Source organism: Cetorhinus maximus, chromosome 19 (genome assembly GCF_964194155.1).
Source record: "Cetorhinus maximus chromosome 19, sCetMax3.hap1.1, whole genome shotgun sequence".
Classification (NCBI taxonomy): Eukaryota; Metazoa; Chordata; class Chondrichthyes; order Lamniformes; family Cetorhinidae; genus Cetorhinus; species Cetorhinus maximus.
In genome coordinates, this window is record NC_135897.1 from 30,003,743 (window position 1) to 30,023,975 (window position 20,233).

Sequence of the window (20,233 nt, forward strand, 5' to 3'; positions counted from 1 at the left end):
AGAAAATTTGGACTAAATTAAGATTAAATTAAAAATGAATAAAAGCTACAGAATAGCAGATTCAGTAGTTTTGGTTGCAGATTAGTAAAGCCAATTTCCTACTTGTATTCAATAAATGAAACCAAAGTTTCTTAAGTCAGTAGTGCTCATCATTTTACCCATTAAAATGTTCCCTTTTAAATGCAAATGTGAAGTACTCTCTACATTAAAAGTCATAATTAAATTTTGAACAAAGTCAAGAGGACAAACAAATTATAGCCTCAAACAATGCCATAAATTCCTATCCTTCAGCAAAGAGGGCTAAAGAGTGGTTTGGAAGAGACAATAGAAAACAAATCTGAAATAGCAAATAATCAGTCAGGTTAACATAATAGGCACAATATTCTACAAACTTGATTTCATTATTCAAATTGCAATGCACCAAAGACTGCTGCAAAATCCTAAAACCTACACTCTTCACCATGAGAAATGTTGAGATAATGGGAGACCAGAGAGTCAGGGCGACCTGAATTCTCTCGTCACATCTCAGCTGGTCTGTTCTCACTAGCAAGGAGGGCTGCCACTTGAAGAGCTAATGTACCAGTTAAAAGCTCCCACTGCATCTGCCAGACTCTGACAGCCCTAAGCAGCTATTATAATACCCAAACTTTCTCCACCAGTTTCTATTATCTGACGAGGATGGTCAACGAGGAATAAAGATGGGGAAAAGGAAGGGGTGGGGGAGAGAGAAGGAGAAGAGCTGTTCCATTAAGTTAGATAATTGGGGCTGCACTGTAACATTGTTACTACATAGAAGGTAAGAGTTTTTGTATTTAATTAATTGGAGGGTTAAAAGCTGTATAATCAATTAGGCAATGTCAGGTCAAAATTATGTAAATTGGTTTGAGATGTGCAAGGTTAGGACGGGATAACTAGAAGTTCATATACAGATATAAAAACTAAAATGAGGCAGTTACATGTCTAATTTATCTTATTCAGTCCAGGGCAAAGATATCTTGAGTTTTGTTCATGAAAAAATTATGCTGTGACTGTCTTCATGAGTGGACTGCATAGGTTATGGGCTGTCAAAAAAGGCAAATAGCATATTTCCCAGACTTTTTTTTTGCAATTGTTTTTATATTGCATGGAGTTAGAAGCAGCACCATATACATTTCCAAACAGATTTTTCTCATTAACAGTGTCATTCTTGTAAAAAGAAATTCAAAAGAACAAATTACACATCAGGCTAAATTTGAAAGGACAAAGACACCACTAGTAGCAATCTGTAAAGTAAATCTGGAGAGAATGGGCGCTTTACAGCAAGAAACAACACTGTGGCAAGAACATTGACTATGAAGCAATCATTTGGAAGATAATAGATTGGTCAAATAAGATTAGATGTTTTTCTTTTTGGTTCTAAAAACAGTAACAAGATCAATGCCAAAGAATCTAACAAACACTGAAATTTCCCCCCCCACCCCCCCAACTATCCCATGTGGCATAAAATATGTACTAAATTTAAGGCACATTTAAATTTAACACTATGAGAGCTTCACAAGTAATTGCTTACTACCCTTTTAAAACCATTTCTCTAACAGGTTTGAACGGTCCAAATATTTCCTTACAAAAGAGAGCTGACACATCAGTTACTTTATCCAAATGATGATACTAGATAATTGATAATACTGAACAAACTACAGACTCAAAACAGCAAAGGTAATGCTGTTTTCAACTAACAACAGGTCAATTGGACTATCAACAACATTTTCTTAGTCACTAATGTCTGCTTATTTTCAAAAGGGAGTCCACATTTCCTTAGTAAAAAGTGCTGTTAGCGCTTTCCATGCAATATTTTCTGATACATTAGTAAAAAGTGCTGTTAACGCTTTCCATGCAATATTTTCTGATATATTAGCATATGTGAACAGTTGCCTTTTCATCAGGTCGAGAGAAGGGATGGAAAAGTGTTGGGGTTTTGGTAGATAATTACAGTATTTGGCCTAGACAGTTGGAGCCACTGATGTCAATTTTGGGGTAAAGGGGAGGAGGGAAGGAGGTCAATGGAGTGCAGAGTGAAAGGAGGAAGCTTACAGTTGGGGGATGTTAGAGACAATAGGGAGTAAGGCCACAGAAATTTTAGCATGAGGCTGAGAATTTTACAATAGAGGCACTGGGAGACCAGGAACAATGCAAGTCAGCAAGGACAGGGGTAGTGGTTGCGCACAACTTGGTGTTGGGTAGGGTGCTGCCAGCAGAGTTTTGGATGACCTAAAGTTTACCGAAGGTAGAGGTGAGGAGGTTGGCCAAGAAAGTCCTGAAATAATTGAGTCTGGAGGGACAAAGGCATGAATGAGGGTTCCTGCAGTAGAATGAGACACTGTAAAGGACACAGGTGACATTAAAAGTAGGTGGTTTTTGTGATGAGGTGATTAGCTGGGTTTGAACAGAGCATCAAGGTTGCAAACAGTCTGGCTCAGTCTGAGGCAGCTGGGTAATGGTGGAAGCGTGTTAGAGAGGGAAGTGGTCAACCATGTCAGAGATTGCATAGAGGTCAAAGAGGGCTGATGTACAATGGTCATACTCTAAGGATGCAATGTGTGATTTTGCTTAGAGTTATTTTATTACGGGGGTGGAATAGAAAGATTATGGGCAGAGTTGCAAGGAAGAACACCACAGATATAGTATATGACACACGTTGAAAGATTTTGGAAAGTAATGGGAGATTGAAAACAGGGAGATAGCTTAAGGGCAACGGCAAAGTTTTTGCGAGGGGAGTGATCACAATAGTTTTGAAAGGAATGGTAACATTACCATAAGACCATAAGACATAGGAGCAGAAATTAGGCCATTCGGCCCATCGAGTCTGCTCCGCCATTCAATCATGGCTGATAAGTTTCTCAACCCCATTCTCCCCGTAACCTTTGATCCCCTTACCAATCAAGAACCTATCTATCTCGGTCTTAAATACACTCAATGACCTGGCCTCCACAGCCTTCTGTGGCAATGAATTCCATAGATTCACCACTCTCTGGCTAAAGAAGTTTCTCCTCATCTCTGTTCTAAAAGGTCTTCCCTTACTCTGAGGCTGTGCCCTCGGGTCCTAGTCTCTCCTACTAATGGAAACATCTACCCCCACGTCCACTCTGTCCAGGCCTTTCATTGTTCTGTAAGTTTCAATCAGATCCCCCCTCATCCTTCTAAACTCTATCGAGTATAAACCCAGAGTCCTCAAACATTCCTCATATGTTAAGCCTTTCATTCCTGGGATTGTTCTCGTGAACCTCCTCTGGACCCTCTCCAGGGCCAGCACATCCTTCCTGAGATACGGGGCCCAAAATTACTCTCAATATTCTAAATGTGGTCTGACCAGAGCCTTATAAAGCCTCAGCAACACATCCCTGCTTTTATATTCTAGTCCTCTCGAAATAAATGCCAACATTGCATTTGCCTTCCTAACTACCGACTCAACCTGCAAGTTAACCTTAAGAGATTCCTGGACTAGGACTCCCAAGTCCCTTTGCACTCCAGATTTCTGAATTCTCTCCCCATTTAGAAAATAGTCCATGCCTCTATTCTTCCTACCAAAGTGCATGACCTCACACTTCCCCACGTTTTATTCCATCTGCCACTTCTTTGCCCATTCTCCTAACCTGTCCAAATCCTTCTGCAGCCTCCCTGCCTCAATACTACCTGTTCCTCCACCTATCTTTGTATCATCTGCAAACTTAGCCAGGATGCCCTCAGTTCCTTCATCTAGATCATTAATGTATAAAGTGAAAAGTTGTGGTCCCAACATTGACCCCTGCAGAACTCCACTAGTCACCGGCCGCCATCCTGAGAAGGACCTCCTTATCCCCACTCTCTGCCTCCTGCCAGACAGCCAAGCTTCTATCCATGCTAGTACCTTGCCTCTAACACCATGGGCTCTTATCTTACTGAGCAGCCTCCTGTGCGGCACCTTGTCAAAGGCCTTCTGGAAGTCTAAGTAGATAACATCCATTGGCTCTCCTTTGTCTAACCTGCTCATTACCTCCTCAAAGAATTCTAACAGATTTGTCAGGCATGACCTCCCCTTGATGAAACCGTGCTGACTTTGCCCTATTTTATCATGCACTTCCAAGTATTCTGAAATCTCATCCTTAATAATGGACTCTAAAATCTTACCAACGACCGAGGTCATGCTAATCGGCCTGTAATTTCCTGTCTTTTGCCTCACTCCCTTCTTAAACAGGGGGGTTACATTAGCGATTTTCCAGTCCTCCCTGACTCCAGTAATTCCTGAAAGATCACCACCAACACCTCCACTATCTCTTCAGCTATCTCCTTCAGAACTCTGGGGTGTAATCCATCTGATCCCGGTGATTAATCCACCTTCAGACTTTTCAGTTTTCCTAGCACCTTCTACTTGATAATGGCCACCATATTCACCTCTGCCCCCCGGCTCTCTTGAATTTTGGGGATGTTACACATGTCTTCCTCCATGAAGGCTGACGCAAAGTACCTATTCAGTTCCTCCGCCATTTCTTTTTTCCCCATGATTACTTCTCCAGCGTCATTTTCCAGTGGCCCAATGTCTACTTTTGCCTCTCTCTTACTCTTTATATATCCAAAAAAAACTCTTGCAATCTTCTTTTATATTACTGGCTAGTTTACCCTCATATTTAATCTTCTCCCTCCTTATTTCTTTTTTAGTTGTCCTCTGTTGCTCTTTGTAGGCTTCCCAATCCCCTGGCTTCCTACTGCTCTTCGCCGCATTGTATGCTTTCTCGAGGAGAGAGAACGATTAACAATATCAGCTAGCATAGAGGCCCAAACAGGAATTTGGATGGTCAACAATTGAGTTAAATGAACAACAGGAGGTGGATCTCCTGGCTTGGAGGCGTTAGATGGCTAACAGTTCAGGGTTAAGGCAATGAGGGCTATTTTTCTTTCATTAGATGCGAGTGTCACTAGAAATGCCAGCCTTTATTTTCCATCCTTAATTGCCCTTTAGATGGTGGTGATGAGCCGCTTTCTTGAATTACTGCAGCCTATCTGGTGCAGGGCAGGAGGGAAGGGGGGAGCGGGATAGATATCTGGAGATGGATGGCTGAACCTGTTGTGCACCAGACATGCTCAAGTCTGCATCCCATAGGTGGAGAAAACATACTGGGGAGAGACCAAATTAGGTACTTGTAAAGGTTTTGCTGGTACTAAAGGCATCAAAAGGGTGGAGGTAAGGGAGTGGTTAAAGAAGTTTGACAGTTGCAGAGGTATCAAGACAAATGGAAGATGAAAAGCTAGCCAACCAGGAGTTTGTAAGTAGAGTTGTAAATAACGTGGGTTGAGATTTTTTCAAGGGCAGACAGGAGGTAGTGGGATTGGAAGGGGTAAGTGTCGTGGATAGGGGATACAAGAAAATGGTTGGGTATGGCTTTGCCAACAGTTAAGGCCCTGACTGTAGACGGGTCACGGCATGATCGAGGAGCAACCGATTCAGCCAAGAGGGAGAAAATGACAAGAGGATGCCTCGGAATGGGCCAAATAGAGGATGGGTTACTGGATTTTAAAGGAAGTGAGAAAGCTGGAACAAGGAGAGCTGCTCATTGAAACAGAAACTGTCAGAAGAGTAGGACAGAGGCACCACAATGGTGGTCTGCAGTGAGCAAGTGATGAAAGATAGAGCTAGGTGGAAAGTTTCAGTTAGCGTCAAGTGTTGTCATTCCATGAGCCAAGTTTCAGTCAAAGTCATGATCCGTAATAACATCATGGTAAGGGCTTTATTACAAGAGAATAGAGAGTCTTAAGGGGATGGGGAAAAATGCAGAGATGGTCAATTAGTGCAGAACAGCAAAAGAAAGGCAAGCAGAATGTTGAACTATAAAGGCAAACAGCACAGTATAAGACAAAGGAAGTTCTAATTAATGCATAATGCTTTGTCAGCTTACACCCTCAGTACTGTGTCCAATTCTGGTCATAGATATATAGGAGACATCCAAGCCCTCATGTCAAACCAGAAAAAAAGCATCAGAAGACCAAGTTAGAAAGAAAAAATGGAAAACCTGGACTTATCAGTATTGAAAGGAGGTGAATGAGAGGAGGAGCCATCAAAATGTATAAATCCTATTAAATAGTTCAAAAAGGGGAAAATTTAGAATATGGTTTCAATTTAGAATCTGAAATTTGAAAAAAGGGACAGATTGAAACTAGCAAAAGGCAAATTTAGGGTTTATGTCACAAAGTTCTTAAAACACAGTAAGTTTGATGCATGGGAAGCACTGAAATTCTTTTGATCTGTAGATTCCTTCTGGACAAATGAGCCAAAATATGTTGAATGATTTTCCTCATCCATATCTATCTCGTGATCCTCACAATCAGGATCCTTAATCTTCATTTACTGAGACATGAAAATACTTGGACGAGGTAAAAAAATGTCAGATTTGTATATGGCAAATATTCAAAACAGCAACACTTTTAACTATTAATTTTCTATCTTTATTGCAATGCTATGAAATGATTCATATTGTAATTACTGCCCTATTTAGCACTTTGTTTCAATCAGTACAACACACAAGTATATCCATGTGTATCCAAGCAGCATCTGTCTATACTTGTTATTGTTGGTTGTATATTATCAATGACATTGACGAAGTCTGGTAGTCACTAATTTCCATCTTTGTTTCACATTTATACAAGTTTTTTGATCACTGTTCCCAGAAAATTCAAGCATACAATGCACCCTTTTAATTCTTACCTTCATTTGTGCTAGCTGTTGTTGTTGCTGCTGTTGCTGTAAACGTCTTAGTGCCTCCTGCTGCTGCTGTCTTTGTCTCATAGCCTCTTGCTTCTGCAGCTCTTTATGACGTTCCAAATCTTTTCGTTTTTGTTCCTCCTCTTCTAATCGAAGTCGATTCTCCTCCTCCATTCGTAGCCGGTTATCTTCTTCCGTTCGTCGCCGAGTTTCTTCCTCCTCCATCACCCACCGTGCTGCTTCTTCATCTTTACGTCGGCGTTCTTCTTCCTTTAAGAAAAGCAGAATGTGGAAGCTAAATTAAGCCTTATGCACAGTTACACAAGAATCTCTGTGCATGGAAAACTCGACAGTAACAATGTGGTGAAGAATGAGTTACTGTCTTGGTACATTGATTTTGCTGCATTCAAACCCAACTAAAGTTTCAACACAATTATGAAAACAAACTTGAAAACCGATTTGTTGAAGTTTTTAACCAAAATACTCTCTTTTTCACAAAAAAAACACTAACATTCTATATAATTAGGTGTCAGCTTTGGCTCAAAGGTAGCACTCTCTTTGAATCAGAAGTCTGAGTGTTTACTGAAGCACATAATCCAGTACAGTATTAAGGTACTGCCACTACCTTTCAGATGGAACATTAAAACTGCCCTCTCAGGTGGACAAGAAAGAATCCAGGACAGTATTCAAAAAGAAAGTGAGTTTTCAGTGTCCTGGTCAGTATTTATCCCTCAAGCAACATTATTAAAATAGATGATTTGGTCAAATGCCTGATTGCAGTTTGTACGAATTCTGCTCTGTGCAAATCAGAAGTCGTGTTTCCCTACATTGAAAGTGACGACAGTTCAAAGTATTCCATTGCTTGTAAAGTGCTTTAGGTCATGCAAGGCTCTATATAAATGCAAGTCCTTTCCTTTAATGCAACAATATTATCTAAGAACAAGGTTATTCAAAAAAAAATACATTGATTTAACAAATATTTGCTCTATTACTAACAGAGTAGCCAAATGACCCAAAGTATCTGTAACTCAATTTCAAAGCTCCGCCAAATGCAAAATTAGCTGAGCTTTGTTGTCAACTCCTCATGTCACACTCATTAATACACATATTTTTAACTCATCAGTAAATATTTCAGCATTTTAAATGATCCAGTAAACTGAAACAAACATGAATGGTCCTCAACTTGAAAAAATAATCTACAAAACAATTATTCCATTAACTTTCTTTAAAAATATTTGGCACGTGAATAGTTTTTGGAACAAGTTAAATCTTTTCAGTTAAGGTAGTTTTTCCATTTTGCTCTCCTGGAGGTACCTGTTTTCGAAGGAACTCTTCTCTTTGGCGTCTTTCTTCCTCTTCTCTCTGCCTTTCTTCACGCCGGCGGGCTTCTTCCTGTTGTTGTCGCTCCTCCTCTTCCCTTTGCCGGCGGAGTGCTGCTTCATGCTCCCTTTGGCGTTGTAGCGCCTCTTCCTGAGGCAAGCAAATGAATAAATGCCTTTGATATTGTGATCAAATCGAGTATCCATTCAAAATCACCAACTATTGTGCATTATACTATTATCGACAGTAAAATATAAATTTGAGGGAAAAACCTATTCTTAGCAATAACTGACTAAAGAAAAATTAGGAATTAAAATTCATGTATTAGCAGCCATGCCCTTCCTGCATCCCACATAAAAATTCACCCAGAGAATATCTACAGAGGTGGAGCACTCAAGCTAAATAAACAAGCTAAGTGCCTATGATTTGCAAATTATAACAGAGGCCTGGAGCACTCTTCAAATGCTGTTAATCTTAGCTCCTTTCTTACCAGTAACTCCTACAACCAGGCAGAACTGGTCCACATCCTATGCTAATCAACTGCAATTTCTTAAGATGCATGATATATATACTATGAACCACAACTGAGATGCTGGATGGCAAGAATTATTTACCAGATTTTATATTTTAGATAAACAGAATGTGTGAAACATTAAAGCTGTGGTGAAAGAGGAGGAGAAAAATGGAAATTTGGAAACTGGCAAAGCTGAACATGCTCTAGCAGTCCAGAAGTCTAAGAGAAAATAAACAGGTTGGCCCCTCAGGACACTTCCAAGTTTACTTCAGCCAGTGGTGGCAAATTTTACAATTGAATTGCTGCACAAAACAGCATAAGTGTAACTTCAAACACCTCTGCCTCAATCCACAAAGGCAGGAGAGGGGTGGGGGCTGCTAAAGTAACAAATGTGAAAACTGCCCCTAACCCACTATGGATATGCCTACTTTCTGATTTACCCACAGAGGCTAAAGGAGCAGAGTATCCCATTCTGGAGAGGCTGGTCAGTGATTTTTATGTTAATGAGGCTCTGGTCCTCAGATTTTGTTAGCCTTTCAAATTTAAAGGCCCATGGCTGGGTTTCCCAAGGCGCAGAAGGGAAATGGGAGATGCTGGACCCAGCAGGTAAATGTTTTAATAGTGCTGCTTGTGGTCCAAGAAGAGAAGTGCCTTCCCCCAGCACAAATATTCTGCCGCAATCTCTCATTCCCAAGCCCTCCCCACGATCTGTAACTCACCCTGATATCAACCATTCCTCTCCCTCTGTTCCCTCTCACCATTCTTCTGCCTTCCCCCAACCCATTGACCTCCCCGCATCTCAACTGGTTGGCTGCCAGAAGGGAAGTGCGTAAGGAAATCCTAATCAGGTTTTTCCATTAAATTCAAGCAAGATCTCCAAACTGTCGGGTTTCTCGGTTACTGACATAGCCCGCTCCTTCTCCGTCAATATTGAAGTCTAAATGTTTCATACAGCATTTTAACACCAAGCCTAAAGTCTTCACTAACTACAGAAAAATCAAAATAGCAATAAAACAAAAGTTTGGTTACTTGTGCTCTGATTATTGCAATTGCTTTATTGAGTGCAACTGTGGCTCTTTCAGATATTTATATTTTGGACAAATAGAAATTAATCAAGTTTCAGGATCCACCCTAGTTCTGTAAAGCTCAGTTCTTCTGTGTAATTTAATCCTCCGTATCATACAAAAACACACATACTAAAAATCCTTGCAGCCAACCATGTTTGAATAACTGATAATTTTAACTCCGCTGCATAAACGCTGTGGCAGCTCTTTTGTGGTATATGACAAAATCATACTGCAATCCTGATGGGGTGGATAAAATCACTATGTGTGGCTGAAGTATTGGTAGATGTGCTTTGTTCCTAAATGTACCTGTTTCCTCCTCACAAGCTCTTCTTCCTCCTTTCGTTTCCTTTCCTCCTCCTGCCTTCGTAAAAGCTCTTCCTGATGGCGACGGAGTTCCTCTTGTCGTTTTCTTTCCTCCTCTTCCCTTTTAGCCCTAATTTCTGCATCTCTTTTTTCTTGTTCAAGCTAAACACAAAAACATCAAGTCACCAGTAGAACACAGATTAACATATTTTTTTCTTCTTAAAAATTACGGGGAAGATTACAATTACTTCATAGGTTACATTTGTAGAGTACCAAAAGCACAGTTCTATAATCTTATGAGTATAGTTTCAGTGCCAGCATATGAAGCAACTCGTATGGAATTTTGATGAGTTTCTTGATATATGCATGAAAAGTTAAACATATGAAACAGACTAAATTTTTCACCAGACTGAATGAGATTATCGCATCAGAAGACAATTACTGAAAGCAGATAAGGAAAAACTTGCATTAACACAAGTGCCTTATACATCTTCTGGATAGCCCAAAGCATTTACCAGCAACTTTTTGTTAATTAGTAAAAAATAATTTTAACTGTAGCCATTCTTATGGTATCCGTGAACATGGCAATCAATTTTCACACAAATGGATCTCACAAACTGCAACAAATGTTCAGATAATGGTTGGAATTTCCATGATCTAATTAACTTAGGTTAAAATTACAATAAAATCTACACCCATTTCTACTCGCCGACAGGAGCTTGCACCCAAATTTCCTACAGATCATTTTTTAAAAAATATTTGTTCATTGGATGTGGGTATCGTTGGCTAGGCCTGCATTTATTGCCCATCCCTAATTTCCCTTGTTCAGAAGGCATTTAAGAATCAACCACATTGCTGTAAGGACAATGGGTTTACGACAATCGGCAATGGTTTTGTGCTCATCATCAGACTTTCACTTCCAGATTTTTATTGGATTCAAATTTCACCATCTGCCAGGGTGGGATTCGAACCCAGGTCCCCAGAGCATTATCCTGGGTCTCTGGAATGCCAGTCCAGTGACAATACCACTATGCCACCACCTCCCCATAGTACTAATAACTGGCTGAAACTAAGTGCACCACTGTCTGCTGCCGTGAAGTTTCAACCTGTCTCTTGCAATTGCTGATCCACTTCCAGTTTTATGCAGGACAAGGGTATGGTATGAAAGGCTCATATGGAGCATGCACACCAGCATAGATATGTGGGGTTGAATGGCCTGTTTCAGTGCTGTATTTTATTAGGTCAGACTTAAGTTTAACTTAAGTTTAAATTCTTGTTTAGGGCTGAAGTATGTCGATTTCAAACTTAAGTTTAACTTAAGTTTGAAATCAACATGCTTCAGTCCTATACAAGAATTTTAAACTTAAACAAAGCCAATTACATAGGAATGAGTTGGCCAAGGTTAATTGGTGAAAGAAACCAGAAAGTATGGTAACAAATACACAGTGAGAAACATTTAAAGAAGAAATTCAAAATATTCAACAAAAATACATTCCATTAAAACGCAAAACCTCAGCAACAGAGATCCATCCATGGCCTACTAAGGAAGTTAAGAATAATATTAGATTGAAAATGGTTTAAAATTTTGGAGAGTAGCAGCAATAGTAAATCATAGGGTTAAAAGTGTTTTAGAAACTAGCAAAGCGCAACAAAAATGTTGACTAAAAGGGAAAACAGAATATTATTGTGAACTAGCCAGGAATATAAAAAACAGATTGTAAGACTTTTTACAAGTATATAAAAAGGAGGAGAGTAGCTAAAGTAAATGCTGATTCCTTAGAGTTAAAGACAGGATAAATAATCATGGGGAATGAGGAGATGGTAAAGATGACCAACAAATATTTTGTGCCTGCCTTCACAGTAGACACAAGTTACACACAGAAATAGAGGGTAACAAATGGTTTAAAAAAGAGGGAAGAAACTAAGGTAATAAATATCAACTGAAAAAAGTACTGGAGAAACTTAAGGGACTAAAATCCCACAAATCCCCAGGACCTGATGGCTACACACAGGGTTCTAAAAGAGATAGTGGATGCACAACAGGTTATGATTTTTAAAAATTCCCCAGATTCTTGAATAGCCCCAGCAGATTGGAAATTAACAAATGGAACTTCACTATGCAAGAAAGGAGGGAGAGAGATAACAGGGAACTAAAGGCCAGTTAGCCTGGCATCAGCCAGGGACACAAGTTAGCATGCAGGTACAGCAAGCAATTAGGAAGGCAAGTGCCATGTTGGCCTTTAATTGCAAGGGGATTGGAATATAAGAATAAGAACATCTTGCTACAATTGTATATGGCTTTGATGAGACCACACCAGGAGTAGTGTGTGCAGTTTTGGTGTCCATATTTAAGGAAAGATATACTTGCATTGGAGGCAGCACAGCAAAGGTTCACTAGATTAGTTCCTGGGATGGAACGGCTGTTCCAAGATGCTAGGCTGAGTAAATGAGGTCTATATTCTCCGTGTTTAGAAGAATGAGGGACGATCTCATTGAAACACACAAGATTTTCAAGGTGTTTGACAGGGTAGACACAGATGTTTCTTCTAGCTGGGGAACCTAGAACATGGTGGTACAATCTCAGGATAAGGGGCCAATCATTTAGGACTGAAATAAGAATTTTTTTCACCTAGGAGTTTGTGGATCTTTGGAATTATCTAACCTACTGAGGGTTGTGAATGTTCCATTGTTGAACATATTTAAGGCTCAGACAGACAGGTCTTTGGTCTCTGAGGGAATCAAGAGATATGGGGAGTGCACAGGAAAGTGGAGTTAAGGCCAATCATTAATCATAATTGTGCTTCACATACATTTGAGGTGCAAGATAAAATCCCATTTGAAGGACAGTGCCTGATAGTACAGTACTCCATTACTGTACTAAGTACTTATTCTAGCCCAGGTTTTGCAGAAATAATGACGACAAAACTGTCAAAATTCACTGTCATTACAACTGTGAAACTGAATGCAACTTCCGCAATATCCATATATGTGCAGGTAAATGCAGAAATCTAGAAGCTGCTATGAGTGATTCCATGCTTTTCTTTCCATTTACACTTTCCCGGGGCATGGGCATTGCTGGCTGGGCCAGCATTTAATAATTGTGCCTAATTGCCCTTGAGGTGGTGGTGAGCCAACTTCTTGAACTGCTGCAGTCCATGTGGTATAGATACACCCACAGTGCTGTTAAGGGAGGGAGTTCCAGGATTTTATCCCAGCAACAATGTAGTTCCAAGTCAGGATGCTGTGTGGCTTGGATGGGAACTTGCAGGCGGTGTTCCCATGCATCTACTACCCTTTTCCTTTGAGATGGTAGAGGCTGTGGGTTTGAAAGGTTTAGTCAAAGGAGTCTCAGTTAGTTGTTGCAGTGCATCTTGTAGGTGGTACACAATGCTGCTACTGTGTGCCGGGAGTGAATGTTGAAGGTGGTGGATGGAGTGTCAATCAAGCCAACTGCCTTGTCCTGGATGGTGTCAAACATCTTAACTGTTGTTGGAGCTGCACTCATGTCGGCATGTGGAGAATATTCCATCACACTCCTAACTTGGGTCTTGTAGATGGTGGACAGGCTTTGTTGAGTCAGGAGGTTACTCCCCACAGAATTCCCAACTTCTAACCTACTCTTGTAGCCACAGTATTTATATCACTGGTCCAGTTCAATTTCTGGTCAATGTTGATAGTGGGTTATTCAGTAATGGCAATGCCATTGAATGTCATGGGGAGATGGTTGGATTCTCTCTTGTCGGAGATGGTCACTGCCTGGCACTTGTGTGGTGCAGATGTTACTTGCCACTTATCAGCTCAAGCCTGAATGCTGTCCAGGTTTTGCTGCATATGGACATGGATTGGTTCAATATCTGAGGAGTCGTGAGTGGTGCTGAACATTGTGCAATCATCAGCAGACATCCCACTTCTGACCTCATGATGGAGGGGTTTTCCTCCATGGGGACCTTGCAGACAGCAAATCTTTAGAAACCAGTGTAGTGACAAGGCTTCCCTTAGACGTTGCAAAATACTGCTGTTAGGACACCCCACTACTGAAAATGTTAAGATTAATGAGGTATACCCGTGTTTTGAAATGGTGTACTAAGCAATAACTGCTGCTGAACAACCTCTCTGGCCCTGCAGAGCTAATTTTACAAGTGCAATGTCAATTTTCTTCTATTATAATAAAACATCAATTTTTTTTTAAAAAGCAAAATACTGCGGATGTTGGAAATCTGAAACAAAAACAGAAAATGCTGGAAAAACTCAGCATGTCTAACAGCATCTGTGGAGAGAAAAAAACAGTTAACATTAAGAGTCTGTATGACTCTTCTGAGTTAAAGGGAAGTAAAATGTAATGGCATTTATACTATTTAAGCGGGGGGGCGGGGGGGGGGTTTGTGTGTGTGGAGCAGGTGAAGCTGGATAGTGATAGGTGGAGGTAAAGGAGAAATTGCCAGAGATGTCATGGGCAAAAGGACAAAGCGGTGTTAATGATAGTGGTACTGGCTAAAGGAGGTGCTGATGGTGGCATTAATGTCAAAAAAACAGAATGTGATAATAGCAGGACAAGGGTAAGCACTCTGGAAAGAACAACATGAACAAGTGATAGATGGCCCTTGTGGGGGTGGGGGGGGGGAGGAGAATGGGACAGTGGTGGAAAAAAGATTGAAAGTAGGGTAAAAGGTGGGGATAAAACAATGAATAAAAATGAAAATGAACATAAAAATAAGAATTAAAAAATGAAAAAAAAAATGAAAATGAATATTGAAAAAAGGGATAAAAAAGAGAGGGTGAGGATGGAGGAGGGAGTTCATGGTCTGAAGTTGTTGAACTCAACGTTAAGTCCGGAAGACTGTAAAGTGCCTAATTGGAAGATGAGGAGCTTATCTTCCAGTTTGCATTGGGCTTCACTGGAACATCGCAGCAGGCCAAGGACGGAGAGCATGAGGGAGACAGTGGGCTTGACAGCAGGATGGGGTGTTGAAATGGCAAGCGACAGGAAGGTCTGGGTCATGCTTGCGGACAGGCCGCGTTTGGTATCTCCAATGTAGAGGAGACTGCACTGGGAGCAGCGAATGCAGTAGACCAAACTGAAGGAGGTGCAAGTGAAGTGTTTGAGCCCTTGGAAAGTGAGGAGGGAGGAGGCAAAGGGGCAGGTGTTGCACCTTCTGTGATCACGTGGGAAGGTGTCATGGGAGAGGGCTGAGGTGTAGGGGGTGGAGGAGTGGACCAGGGTGTCCCAGAGGGAATGGTCCCTACAGAATGCCAAGTTTGAAAAAAAAAAAGGGGGGGGGGGGTGAAGGCTGGTGTTTGGTGGTGGCATCATGCTGGAGTTGGCAGAAATGGCAGCGGATGATCCTTTGAATGTGGAGGCTGGTGGGGTGAAAGTGAAAGGGGTCCCTATCATGATTCTGGGAGGGAGAGCAAGGTGTGAGGGCAGAGGCGCGAGAGATGGGTCAGACACAGTTGAGGGGCCTGTCAACCACAGTGGGTAGGAAACCTCAGTTAAGAAAGGAGGAAGACATGTCAGAAGCGCCGTTTTGGAAAGCGGCATCATCAGAACAGATGTGACGGAGGCGAAGGAACTGAAAGAATGGGACGGAGTCCTTACAGGAAGCAGGGTGTGAGGAGCTGTAGTCGAGGTAGCTGTGAGAGTCGGTGGGCTTGAGCAAATATTGGTGGTCAGTCTATCACCAGAAATTGAGACAGAGGTCAAGAGAGGGAAAGGAAGTGTCAGAGATGGACCATGTGAAAGTGATGGAGGGGTGAAAATTGGAAGCAAAATTGATAAATTTTTCCAGGTCCAGACAAGAGCATGAAGCGGCACTGAACAGTCATCGATGTACCAAAAAGGAGTTGTGGGAGGGGGCCAGGGTAAGACTGGAACAAGGAATGTTCCACTTAGCCCATAAAGAGACATGCATAATTGGGGCCCATGCCGGTACCCATAGCCACACCTTTTCTTCAGAGGAAGTGAGACAAGTTTAAGGAGAAATTGTTCAGTGAGGGAACAAGTTCAGCCAGGCAGAGGAGTGTGGTGGTGGATGGGGATTGTTTGTGCCTCTGTTCAAGGAAGAAGCAGAGGGCCCTTAGAACATCCTGCTGGGGGATGGAGGTGTAGAGGGATTGGACATCCATAGTGAAGAGGAGGCGGTTAGGGCCAGGGAGCTGGAAAATGTTGGTATGACATAGGGCATCAGAGGAATCGCGGATGTAGGTGGGAGAGACTGGACAAGGGGAGAAAAAACTAAGTCAAGATAGGAAGAAATGAGTTCCGTGGGGCAGGAATAAAGTTTCATAATTTTAGTTTCATATTTCAGCATCTAATGTTAGTCCCAATCTTTACTTCACTCTCTGTTAAATTTATAAAAGGTGAAGGATAATCAATGCATTTTACGACATTTGTGAAATTAAGTCCATGTGATTGGTTGTTTATTTCGCATAATGACATCACTGTTGCTAGGCACTTGTAGATCCCTTGACTTAGTGCCAAGTTCAAATCAACATTGGGAAAGGTGTCTAGACATCTTTCTTTTAAGGTAAGTGAGTGCCATTGCTCAAGTTGGGTCTGCATGCTCAAGTCTGTTTAAATATTGAACAGAAATGTTGCATGCAATTCAGCTACATGTAAATTTCCACTGAACACCACAGTAAGGAAAAGCGAACAGTTTTGATTGAATTCATAAAAATGAGCAACATTTCTCAAAGACCTTTGTGCCATACTAAGTAAGATTGCCATTCTGTACCATAAAATGCAAAAATACAAAAATCAAGCTCTTTTCCTAGGAGAACAAAGTTGAAATGCAAGGGGTTCTTCTGTCTGTTCCCCCAGCTTTACGTTCCTGCCCAGCTACAGCTAAGCTACAACTTAAGCGGCGAATTTTACAGACAGAAGAAGTGAATTCCAGACTACCAGCTTTTATTAAGAAATATTCAAAAAAGGTTCTGTGTAAATTTATTTATTTTTTTACCTTGGCAGCTTTTCCTCTCTCCATCTGCTGGATTTGATCAACAGAAGTACCCTGAACTGGAGAATCGACAGGCAAGTCCCATACGCTACCACCATCCCAACCTAGGGGAAAATGAGCAGACATAAACAATTTTAAAAATTAACTAAATCATAAACTCTAAGCATTTCTTTCAACAGCACAGTGTGTAGATTGACAAGAAAAGTCAAAATAACCAATCCCATAGAAACCTGCAGGTTAAACTAAGAAGCAGCACTAGTTGCCATAAGCAGTTTCCACAATTAACTCAGAGGGGAATTTTGGGAACAAATAAAAGTTGGGTAGAGTGATTAAAATGTGCATTTTAAAAAACGCCAATAGACAACCACGCAAGTGCCTTTTTCATTTGGATTAGCTTGCATCTTCAACACACCATGGAGTACAGCCTAGGATTGACAGATTCTGGGTTAACATGCATTGCCATGGAAATATCAACGACACTGTAGATATAGGTGGTACCAGGTATGGCTGCCTAAATTTCATACAAAGCTTTAGAAACATTTCATTTTCAGAAATCTAAAGCTGCTCCCTTAAAGAGGCTGGAGACTTCTCTCCAGATAATAAAACAATTGTATCCCCAAGTTTTTGTCTTTTTCTAATTTTTTGAGGTAACTAAAGTGCTAACATTGGCACCTAGTGAGGAACCTTCAGAAAACCGGATACTATGTTGTCCTTTTCAGGATAATTATGTAGGTAGTGACTAACCCTAAACTCTTTAGTCAGCCACATTGAGAGAAAATAAAGTACATAAAAACAAAAAGCCTTAGCGTAAAAGGGGATAAAGATTGGTATAGAGGATGCACCCAAGCTGGTATGGTCATATGGTATAGTCTTCACCTCTGGCTCTGCATTACATTGATTTTTTTTAAAAAAAACACGGTTCCATGGTTGGGTCAGCAGGTTTGCTCCAACACTGACCAAATTCTTCTTAAATTGCAACAGCCACAAAATTCATAATCACTACATAACATGCCTACTCACCAACAAAGTATGATTTCCAAGTTTGACTCACTTTGTGAAACCCACCCATAAAAATGCTATCTCCAAAGGAATAAACCTAAAAGAATCCTTGAACTTGGACATTGCTCATGCATAATTGTCAATAACTGAGAAGCAATAGCCAAACATGCTCCACAGACCCAACATCAGGGTTGTGCCGGCAAAGACGCTTTTAGGTCACTCAGCACCCAGAGCTTACTGGGACCAAGAAAAAAACCACTGCCAAAAGACGTCAATCTAAATGAACACAGATGTTGCCACCATCAACTGGCACTGAACCATGGAATTAAAGGGTAATTACAACTGATCTATCTAATGAATTAATTATCAGTCTTGTAACAGAAAATCCTTTCAGCCAAGAAACGCTTAAAATTTTGGAATTATCCAGGTTTGTACTATTTTATTCGTGTACTGGATACCCTTCAGGCTTAGGGTACAGCCAAACAAAACAGATCTCCCAGGGGTGCATTTGGAGGCCTTCCAATCCATAACCCAGCTATTCTGAAACAAAAACTAAAGTACTTTCATTTATATTTCTGAAGCCCTTTAGAGTCAATTAAGTGAAATGTGGGGTTGCTGTTCCAATGTAGGAAACGCAGCAACCAATGTGTGTAGAGAAAGATCCCAAAAAATGCAACGAGATAGATGACTAGAAAATCTGTTCCAAGAGATGTTGGTTGAGGTAAAAATATTGGCCAGGGCATTGGAGAAAACACCCTTGCTCTACTTCGAAAGATATTTTGGGATCTTTTACATACGCCTGTAGGGGCACACAGGATCTCAGCTCAGTATCTCAGGTGAAAGGTGACACTGCATAGTGCAACATTCCTTACTAAAGTGTCAGCCATGATTACGTGTTCAAGTACCTAGACTAGGGCTTGAACCTACAACTTCTGTCTTGGGACAAGTGTGCTACCACTCAAGTCAAGGCTGAAACAAGACTGACTTTATAATCCCAACCTCTCAATGTTTTGGTTGGGTGACGAAGTATTCACATACACCACTTTCTGCAAACACCATTTTTAGTGGATGGGGTTCTTCCTTCAGAGGCATCCACAGACTTTCCCTAAGGAAGATGGTTCAAGGAAACCAAAGAAATGCAGGCGTCCTTCTCCGCACAATGCTATGGAACTACAGAGCACACTATATGATCAATTTGTCTTGACTTTGGAATAAGGGCGTTGATCCCAATAATAGAGTATGATCCACACCTAACGCAACATCAAGGGCTAGCGCCAGAATGTTTTCATCTGCATGTAATTAGAAACAAATGGAGGGAAGTGAGAGATGAGAGAAAGTTTGTGACCAACTGCTAAAGTTGTGACCAGCTGTTAGACTAAAACACCAACTTTAGAGGCGTTTAATGCACAAGCAGCCTAAAGCTCACAGAGCTTGGTTTGGAAAAGAACACAAGCAGTAGAGTTTTGAGTGATTTAGGTTTACAGAAAGTGGGGAATGGTGGTATGAGGGTGGAGAGTAACAGGAGGGCATTGAATAGTCAAGGCTGGAGTTAGATAAACTCTGTACCTTTGCTACAGACTATGGGTAGAGGTTGACATAAACAAAGAGGGACAAACACAGATATAAAGCATAGGTATCTTTCAAGAGGAAGACTTTGCTCAGTTTCAGTACCCCAGCAGCTAACTAATCCAAGACACACTAAATAGGAGAGGCTTGCAAATTGGTAATCAGAGATGCACTATCAGTGGTTTAGACACAACTCTTGTGATTAATGAAAACTCTAATTGGAAAACAAATTTCATTAATTGGTTAAACCTCCAACATAGTCCAAAATGTGTTATATGCATATCTTCAACTGTATATTCTAATAATACCTTAGTTTTCCCTTTCCTTTCATTCCATGTATCACAGGCTATAACTGTCTCCTATAGTTAAACTATTTTATACAATAACCCCAGAGATCAGAATCAAGATGTACACTGCGATTGAATGGTCTCATTTCTGGTAAACCACTGAACAACCCTAATGATTCTTTAAAGGCTCTAAGGTAACATGCTTGTTCATATTTACCCAAGGGCTGAGATGATGCAGCTTGCAATTCCCATATTGAGTTACTGTCAGACACAGTCATGGACCTTGTTACTGGAGGTATCAGGCTTTGCTCCGAGGATCTGAGAGCAGATAAAGTGTTTATTTTTACTAGTTCTTGTAGTAAATTCTGAACTCTGATAATATTTGATACTGTATTAAAAATCATTCTATGGAGATAATTTTGAACGCTTCTATTAAAAACAATGAATCCTTTTTCATAATGAAGTATAAACAAATGCATGGTGATATATGCTGTTGACAATTCATCCAAAGTTCA

General features: G+C 40.8%; 1 protein-coding gene across 4 annotated transcripts in view; it reads right to left on the minus strand.

Moving 5' to 3' along the window:
- The window catches only part of gigyf2 (GRB10 interacting GYF protein 2), a 168,296-nt gene that overhangs the window by 27,548 nt on the left and 120,515 nt on the right, over positions 1–20,233 (minus strand). For all 4 annotated transcript variants that reach the window (XM_078563647.1, XM_078563645.1, XM_078563646.1 and 1 more), the window contains 5 exons: positions 19,936–20,036; positions 16,870–16,970; positions 9,917–10,075; positions 8,024–8,179; positions 6,713–6,979 (listed from right to left, as the gene is read on the minus strand). In XM_078563647.1, coding sequence (XP_078419773.1) covers positions 6,713–6,979; positions 8,024–8,179; positions 9,917–10,075; positions 16,870–16,970; positions 19,936–20,036 — 784 coding nt within the window. The remainder of the gene's footprint in view (positions 1–6,712; positions 6,980–8,023; positions 8,180–9,916; positions 10,076–16,869; positions 16,971–19,935; positions 20,037–20,233) is intronic.